Below are 9,486 nucleotides of genomic sequence, written 5' to 3'. Positions count from 1 at the left end.
ATTCAGAGAGATTAAAGCGTCTCCTGGTTCAATTCAGATTCCGAGATTTGGCCTCCGAAATCAAGCCGAATCTCCACCAAATCAAATCAGGGACTGAAGCTTCGCATGGCCGTAGTGTATCCCCCAGAAAAAGGGTATGGGGTGGCAAACAAGCAAAGAACAGCTAATCCCACAAGGGAGGAAGAGACAATGAAAACAGGCAAGAACAGGAGCTCCAGAAAGAATGAGAAGCCTAAATCTTTGATATATCATGTCTGGAAAAGATATCTGTATAGGGCATGGGGTGAAATGGACAAGAGTCTGATAGGAATATAGGACAGCTCACTTATGAATGTGGCATAAATATTACACTCATTTTAGTATTTTATTTTTTTCCCCTATAAACTGAGATGTATCAAAATCTGGGGGGGAAGAATCATGTTTAATGTTTACCACATTTTAATGAAGTTTGACAGCAGATCACAATTCTAATTATAAAATCATGTTAAGTCCTGCCTAGCATTGCTCACAATTTATTGTTTAAACAACTTTGTTTTAGGGCTTACTGTAGGATCTGCCTGCAGCCTGTCACTTGTGAAAGACACCCTGACCAGTACTGTCTCAGAAATCCCAGAGGAGAAGACAAAGGTTTTTTGTGCTCTCTTACAACAATTAAAAACTATGGGAGGACAACAGATCAGGAATGTTGCTGTATGTAGTTTACTATTACAGTAATAACTGGATGGTTAGGAAAAACACATTTTTCCTGTCTGTGCATGAACCTCTTATGACTTTTGAGCTGATGAATTTCACTAAACTGATAAACCTATTGAATATTCATATTTTAGTTTTTACTACTTATTTATTGTGAAAAAAGTATGAAAATAAACTCCTCTTTTCAGTCCTTAGGTGGAAACATTATAAAACAACATACAACCTCAGATTTGAATCCCATTCTAGCAGTAAGCAACTCCATTCTCAATCTGGCCTCATTAGGTATGTTGTATATGTGCAAGTACTAACTCTGAAGCAAAACAGTAAATAATAAAATTAATTCTATGATCAGGGCATTCATATAGTATGTGAAGCATCTGGCTTCAGAGGCAATGGGGAAGCCTCCGGAGTGTGATGTGTCTGTAACCTGAGCCCCTAAAATGTAACCCGGGTGGTACTCCAAGAGGTACCCCCTCTCCAATTGAAGGGATCAAAGCAGGTGCACAAGCACTGTGGGAGGTGTAGGGAGGTGTATAGAGCAGAGCCAGACCTCCAATGGGGACTTAACCATATACCTTTTAATACTGGGAACATAGCAGGCATCAATCAGAGGGTATAGTGGACACTACAATGCCCCAAGGGGGCAGGATTCAACAAAGGTTAGACGCTTACAATCATTGACAAAAAAAACAGGGTTAACAAAATATGGCAGAACAAACAGCAGAACAAACAATATGGGTTGGTGAAATATAAAAAAAAAGGCACAAAATGCAAAATGTCAAATGACAAGGAAACATAGTGCCTTGGTACCTGGAGGAGGAGAAAGGGGGGAAAACACAATGGCCCCTTTCCACTGCAAGAAGATTTGCTTCTTGTTATCTCACTCACCCCAACTCACTTCAGCTGGGACTTCAACCCAGATCTCCTATGTGGTAGGCAGGACCACTGCTACACAGCCACCACTGGTGGCACTGCTCCAGCCTGCTAGGGGTCTTGACCTTCCCAGAGCCTGGCCTCACGTCAAGCTGCCTGGCCGCTGACTGGAGGAACTGAAAGCAGAGCTGGGAACCTTTCAGGTCGCTGCTCAGATCCTTGCTGGAGCTGGGGAGCCTCTCCTGCCAGCTGCAGCCTCTCCCAGGGGATCCTGGAGCCCAGCAGGGAGCCTCTCCTGCCAGCCGCACGCCGTGCTACTGAGGGTCCCAGTGCTGCCTGCAAGTCCTGCCCTTTCAGGCTTTTCTGGGGCAACTGCTCCTGCCCCACTGGCCCGGCTCTTGCCAGCTTTTTGAATCTCCTTCCTTGTGGTCCCTCGCTGGTCTCTCCTGAGTCAGCTGTGCTACCCCTTTTATCCCCCTCCAGGTGACCCAAGGGACCAATCAAGGGACGCGGGGGGAGAGGTGAGTCTCTGGGGCCTGATTGGTGCGGAAAGGGAATCCCAAGTCCTCCAATCATCTTTTACCCCTTCAAAACCCCTGGGCCAAATCATTACCAGATTGGTGAGGAAAGGGAATCCCAAGTCCTCCAATCATCTTTTGCCCTTTCAAAACCCCGGGCCAGGTCACTGCCAGCCTGCCCGTCACATGTCAAAGAGATGCCCTATGTATTGAAGGCAATGAGGACTCATAGTAGAGATGATATCTTTATTAAACCCACAAGATTTTTGCAAAAAAAAAATTCTTTAATTGCTATGTATTAAAGTTCACTATGTACAGTACAGAGAGAAGGAAAGAGCTTTGTATGTACCTGAACAACAGAAAGACTGCAAATGCTATAACTCAAGCCTGCTTAGCTGTCTCAAGCCTTCTGGAAAACTCAGTTCACCTCTTTTAGCTCATTATGCTACATCAGAACACCACAGCTGAAATTACTCCACGAGAAGTAACTGTGCTCTGTATCACAGTTGAAGTTTGCATGGAGGTTATATAGTTATCAGCCATCTGACTACCTGTCTTTTGGGAGTTGATGTTTAAGGTGTGGTAGAGAGGAAAAGTGTTACCAGCCTCATCAGTTCTGGAGTGTAGAACACTTACCACACGTATTCTAAATGTTGAGTTGACATTCGTATTATGTTTTCAATTGGTGGGGTAAGATGATCCTTGATTGTCCAGTAGGGAGAAGAGCCCTGCATTTTCTGTTTCTCAAGATGGCTTAAGTCCCTCCTTGCTATCTTGCTACTGAGTAGGTTTTTTTCTTTGCTGAGCTGAGGTAAGATGTGTAACATTCCCCTCAAAGAAAATTGTTTCTTGATTTGTATTGGGACACAGCAGGTATGGTAATTACCTGTTGCAGGTCACAGGAGGCAGCATTACTATTCTGGCAATAAATAGGATGATATTAGTTGTTTGATATGTAGGCACCATAGTTTACATTATTTTTTCTAAGATTATTAATCTAATGCCTCAAAGATATAATTTAGGAACTGGTCAAAGTAACTCCTGTCTCCAAATCTATTTCCTTAATAAGGAGTTTGTGGACCACTGTACACTGCATTGTGAACAAGCATGTTACTTTCTCCAGCAGGTGGAACGCGACAGATTTCTTTAAATGAACATTTTTCAAGTGGATTTGGAAAAGCCATTCTTAAACCAGAAGAAATTTTAGTCTCTATTAGCATCCGTTACTCAAAGACAGTAAGAGCTTGTTTTGCCTCTTGTTTCATTTGATGGTTCTGAGTGAACAAATATGAAATAAAAAGGAAAATTGTTTGCTTTTTAGATTTAATGGGCTAAAATTTCTAAATGCTGGAAGACTGCAGAACTAATTGGCTAGCATTCTTACTCCAAGAAAAGGGAGAGCTGGTTTTGTAACAAATGTATTAGTGCTAAGGAATCCTTGAGGACCCACCAAGAAAATAAGAGATACCTTCTTCTGTGTATTCTGATGCTCATGTTGGCACTAGTGGTTCTTTCTTTCACTTTGTGATCAAGGGTAGAATATGCCCTTAAATTTGTTAGTTACTCATTTTAGGATTAGAATGTCTTTATAGTAATCTTTTCCTCTCATAATATTTTTAAAAGTCAGTGTTTTTGTAAGTGGTTTCTGGCAAATATTTAAATGCAAGAAGATAAAATGTATATAATCATTCTTGTAAAAACACTATTTAATGAAGCATTTGGAAAATATTTATTGTGCTTTATATCTCAAAATACATCAATGTACATCCTCGGCCTCCATAATTCTCATGAAATGTCAGTTCTAATGAAATATCTAGCTGGTCATGGACAGATGCTGCTTATGGTATATGTCCTGGATCAGCCAGAGTGGGTACTGGATCCAGCATGTGGTAGACCCATAAACCCCCACTCTAACCCACATGCCAGATCTAGTGCCTGCTCTAGCTGATGCAGGATCTATAGCATCCGCTTCAGCTGCATGTCGCAGTCCCAGACTAGCCATAGTAGGTACCATGAGTGCTGGATCCAATATGTTGCGGGGAGGTGGTACCAGACTGGCCCTTGCAGGTACCACATTCAAAGCAGGTGCTGGAGCAGGCACTATGTGCAGTGTGTGTTCTGGGCCCTGTGCATGGGACCGGTCCAGAATGTGCCACATGTGGCATGTGGGTCATCTCAAGACCTAGGGCCAGCACTGTGGTAACATGGGCTAGATGAGGCGTGATATTTTGACACCCCGTGATAAATGATCTGATGAGATATAATTTATGCATAATATTCCAATTATTTTGTTGTTTTTAAATTGGTCTGAAAAGGCTAGATTTCAGAAATGTTTCATGTAATTGACCTTTGTGAGTCAAAGTTCCATTTTATTTTCTCAGGGTGAATTTATCTCTGCATTTCGCCAGGCTCAGAGGCGGGAAAACGCTCTGTCTATTGTTAATGCTGGAATGAGACTCATCTTAGATCCAGGCACAGACATTATTACAGACTTTGGCATTTTCTATGGAAATGTTGCCTCTACCACTGTCTGTGCAAAGAAATCCTGCCAAGCACTTATAGGAAGGTACTGTATAAATTATAGTATATAAATAAGTGTTTATGCAACTGAACACAAAGGCTTTTGCCTTGAAGACGAAACACAGTATTATGCTGAGTAAACAGCTGCACATTTAACATACATTGTATAAAGTTAAAAAAAAGTTTGAGAACCTTTATAGTTTCATCAAACCGTTCTCATAAATATCCCTCCTGCAATTCACTGCACCTTGGCTATCTCCTAAAAAGTGAGTTAAAAATAAAACAGAACCCTCATTACAGGCACATTTCTGAATTAAGAAAACAGTGATGATAATGTAATCTAAATTCTACACCATTTTATAACGAACTGTTTTCCTGTGCCAGATGTTGGAATGAACAGATGTTGGAAGAAGCCTGCAAACTACTTCTTGAAGAAGTTTCTATTCCAGGCTCTGCTCCAGGTGGAAAGGTGGAATACAAAAGAACTCTGATTGTCAGCTTTTTTTTCAAATTTTACCTAGAAGTGTTACAAGGATTAAAACTGATGGTAACTTTCTAAAACTATATCTGTTACTGTTTAGTTTAATGTACAAGTAGAGTATATTTCTGCTGTGAGGCGAAGAACATTTATTAACCTCGCTCTATGGTTTTTTAAACATGTTATAGCCACTTGTAGGATTCGCATACACCAGAGATGGTATTTTTAATAACAATGTCAGTCAGAGCCATCATTCATCCTGCAACTTCATATTTCCGTGAGAGTAGAAAGCAAAAAGCAAATATGATCTTCCCCAGGTTCCTTTGAAACTCATTCCCAGTAGTAGCCAAAGTCTCCAAAAAACCAAGGGTGGTGGGAGAGTTGTAGGATCCACACTGAACCTTGTTTATTATATAGAAAGTGACTGCTCATTCTTTGAACATGTTTTAGTGTGCCCCATTGTAAATGATCGGCAAACAGCATCCGCTCAGGATAGTGGGAATGAGGAGTTTCAGCCACATCAGTTGAATAATGATTAGAGTAGTATTCTCATGAACCTTGCATTTGACTTCTGTTGGTTACTCCATGTTACTGCATTAAAGACCTGTTACGTTGCTTGTCATGAATCTAAAGCAGGCAAAAGAAGTTGCTTGAGTTCTTACAGAATGAGTCTTTATACTCAGTGGAAGAGGTACTTTGATTTAACTGGTAAGGCAAAGAGCTTCATTGCCTGATCCACTTGGAAACTATGAAATAATAGCTTGGTCTTTTGAAGGCCCTCTTCTAGCCAGAGAGAGATGGGGTGATGATCTAAATAGTCTAGTATATTGCTGTATCCAGCACTCTGCTTGATTACATGATCTGTGCATAATGTTCTTCTCTCCTGAAGCTGAATGTGATTTCAGAAAAAAGAAGGCTAGTTTGACAGCTTGGTTCAGATACATTCAGAAGAATTCTGGATAGTTCTCAGCAGTGCTTTGTTCCTATGGAGTATTCTGTTGGAAGGTTCAGCCACAAGTGCTTGAAGTTCATTTTTTTTTCCTAGCTGAGAGGATGGCCACTAGGAAGACTGTTTTCATAATGAGGTGATGAAAGCATGGAAGGAGCATTCTGAGAAAATCTTCAAGGGAGACACTGAGAGTCTGCAAAAGATTATGTAGAGATCTTATGCATGAAAGGGTTTTCTGATTGATTAATAAGCTGCTTTACAGTCAAGTGAGAAAAATGACAGACAGAAAAATGAACGTAGTACAGATGAGCAGAAACATACCTGCTATCTTGAAATGGAGTAAATAGCCAAGTGTTGATGGCATTGAACCCTAGCCAAAATCTAAGCCCTTTTGACACTGTCATAGCAAGAACCTCGTCTTTATCAGGGTTTCCTGGACCTGGCAGGAACAATCTGGCTGTGGTGCTCAACTAGCCAATAGCCACACATTAAGGTGCAATAATTTTTTTGTCCGGCCACAATGTGACATCAAGTCCAGGCATTTTGAAAGCTGGAGCAGAGACTGAATGAACATTTAGGACAGGTTTGTCAGAACTACCTCAACAATTGCAGGGCTACCAAAATGATTATGGCTTTTTTTCTTTAGGAAATGACTTGGGGTCAGATAAATTGGTAGAAGCTTTTATTCCACTGAAGGAGGAAGACAGCCAGCAGTGACCCTGGGCTCTTGTCAAAAAAATCCTGACATTTTGTGAGGTGCTTTGTTGCAAATTCAATTATTCACTTTCTTTTTCAGTTAAGTATGTACACCAGTTTTATCTTACTGGGTTTGGCTGGAATTGGCTAAGACGAAAAGTATTCTTTGAACCCTGAAACGTTTAATAACACAATGCTAAGTTAGAATTCTAAAGTGCTATAATTCTAACTTAGCACTGGTAAAATCAAAGAATAAGAAATCACAAAAGCAATATATCACCTTAACAAAGCACAGTTAATCAGGCAGATAAAACAGTGATAAGATTGGATTCCAGCAGAGTGCCAGTATGTACTTCAAGTCAGTGCCTGATCTCAAAATAACACACTGCTTTACACCATTTTACTCCTGTTACTAAAGCTACTTGGCCCATCGTGTTTTGTTTATCAGTATATATCAAATATACATCACTACTAAAACAAAAAATCCCTTAACCTGGAGCGAAAACCTGTTACATCTAAAAAGCCTCAGCTGTGAGAAGGGCTGTTCCCTTTCATTTTGTGTGCTTCTTTGGTTTTGTTTTTCAAGAACATCTTTAGCAGTTCTGAACTCAGGGTGGAAACAGACATCACATTTCATCACCTTTATGTTGTCATAACAATTTTTATGGCACTACAAAGGCTAAGCAAATGGATTTCCATGCCCCTTGTTGCAACACAAGTGCCCCAAATTTGTGGATGTGGCAAAAGTGGTATTAATTTATGCTGCTACTTAGCAATGGTTGTCTAGTTGCTATGTGGTAGGAGAACCCTGGCAGCCCAAAGCTGCCCACACTCTCCGGGTGCTCAAAGGGCTTGAACAACCTGGTCCTTTACACCTCAGGAATTCCCACTCAGGACGGGGCCCCTCAAGCATCTCCCTGGCTTTCCCCACTTAGAGATGCAGCTCTGAGATTTCTGGGGGTGTCTCTGTAAGTGGGGAAACCCTGGCTTTCCTGCTTTGCAGAGATGCACCCTAGGCCTAGGGAATCATCTCTGCAACTGAGAAGCTCCAGCTTTCCCCACTTCCCTGAGATTTTTTGGGGCATATTTCTGTAAGATGGGTGTAACAGGGACTCTGACCAGAGCCCTGGTAATTGGGCAAGACGGATTGACCCGACAATGAACCCGGCCAAGTGCGGGAAATTAAACATCTAAGGCAAGCTTAGGTGATTAGCCCACCAAAACCAACATAAAAGAGCGGTGAGATGTGAAAAAATGGCAAAAGCTTATAATAAACGTCCTGAACATGAAAAGAGCATAGAATATACCACTTGCTACCGCCAGTAGAAGGAATTTCAGAAGTCACTGTCAGATGGACATGGAATGGACAGTGAGATTTGAAAACAAGTATTAACAGAAGCAACAAGGTAGAAAGAAATATTGAAAAGATTGTTGGATGTTACCTTATATCTTGCTTCAAGAGGTTTAGCATTCCAAGGAGATAATAATCTGATAGGTGTTCCACACAATGGCAACTTTCTTGGAGCTCTTGAGTTAATAGTTCATTATGATAGCATCACTCTGGTCATTTGGCCAAAGTCAAACAGAAGCAAACAGAGGGCAAAACGATGCAAGGGCAGACTCATTATCTCTCATGGGAGAGTCAGAGTGAGTTTATTGAATTATGTGGCAAGAGTGTGCAGAAGGTCATCCTTGCAGAGAGAGAAAAGGCCATTTACGGGCGTGTTTAGACAAAACAGGTGCCCTAAATTGAAGCGGTGGGTTTTCAAACCCACCACTTCAATTTAGGGTGAAGTAAACCCCCGTGTCATGCACGCACCCCGCCCTTACCTGTCTCTCTGGCAGCGGGGAGGGGAGAGTGAGCTGCCAGTGGGCAGAGTGGTCCCGGGTTGTGTGGGGGGTGGGGAGAGGGCTGGTGCTTCCCTCCGTGGCAGTAGCGTCCCCCAACCCCCAGGTGGCACCTGCCCACAGGCACCCAGCTCAGGCAGTCCCGAGGGAAACCGCAGCTGCAGAGGAAAGCACTGGGCCACTGCGCAGCTCAGGCAGGAGGAATCAGGCTCACTGCTTTTCTTGGGTAGAGCCTGCTTTCCCAAGCTACCTGTCATGCTACCTGTAGGGCTTCCTATAGAGTTACATGAAGCCCAGTGCTTTGCTCCACGGCTGTATGGCAGCAAACTAGAACTCCTTGGAGGAGTTTTAGTTTGCTGTGCCGCAAGTCATTTAAGGCTCATTATGCCACCAAATTTCCTACAGCAACTGGAATTATCGTGCGATATGCTGCTGAGGCATGCAAACACTGATGCCATTAAAGCGGTGCAAAAACATTTAGTCCACTTTACAGTGTTATGCACACATGTCCCTTGTTTCATCTACACGTGACCTATTATTTTATCATATGTGACACTACTCCTGATGCATCTCACCACGAATGATACGTGTTGATATTCCAATTTGTAGTTCACAACAAAGATACTGGTACATTTAACATTAAAGAAAGGTTTTTTGAGTTTATCAACTTTGATTTAAAAAATGGAGAACAGATAGCTGAAATGCTAACTGCTAACTTGAAGCATCATAACATTCCTCTTGATGACTGTAGAGGTCAAGGTTTTGATAATGGCTCTAACGTGAAGTAGAATAGAAGGTGTTCAGAAAGTGAACTTGCTGTGTATTCTCCTTGTGCTTCCCATTCACTAAATCTTGTAGGATTTAATGCTCCAGATGCATGTACTGAAACATTAACGTTTTTTGGTTGTGTG

The 9,486-nt window shown here is 41.8% G+C and overlaps 1 protein-coding gene across 1 annotated transcript in view; it reads left to right on the top strand.

Annotated features, from left to right (window-relative positions):
• Nucleotides 1-9,486, top strand: part of LOC109322746 (aldehyde oxidase-like) — a 63,422-nt gene that overhangs the window by 26,194 nt on the left and 27,742 nt on the right. Inside the window, exons 11-15 of the mRNA XM_019553908.1 lie at nucleotides 539-690; nucleotides 882-975; nucleotides 3,208-3,320; nucleotides 4,466-4,650; nucleotides 4,989-5,151. Of these exons, the coding sequence (XP_019409453.1) occupies nucleotides 539-690; nucleotides 882-975; nucleotides 3,208-3,320; nucleotides 4,466-4,650; nucleotides 4,989-5,151 (707 nt within the window). The remainder of the gene's footprint in view (nucleotides 1-538; nucleotides 691-881; nucleotides 976-3,207; nucleotides 3,321-4,465; nucleotides 4,651-4,988; nucleotides 5,152-9,486) is intronic.

This window comes from Crocodylus porosus, unplaced genomic scaffold, assembly GCF_001723895.1.
Source record: "Crocodylus porosus isolate Cpor-Errol unplaced genomic scaffold, CroPor_comp1, whole genome shotgun sequence".
Taxonomy (NCBI): Eukaryota; Metazoa; Chordata; order Crocodylia; family Crocodylidae; genus Crocodylus; species Crocodylus porosus.
This window is presented reverse-complemented; position numbering and strand designations above follow the sequence as displayed.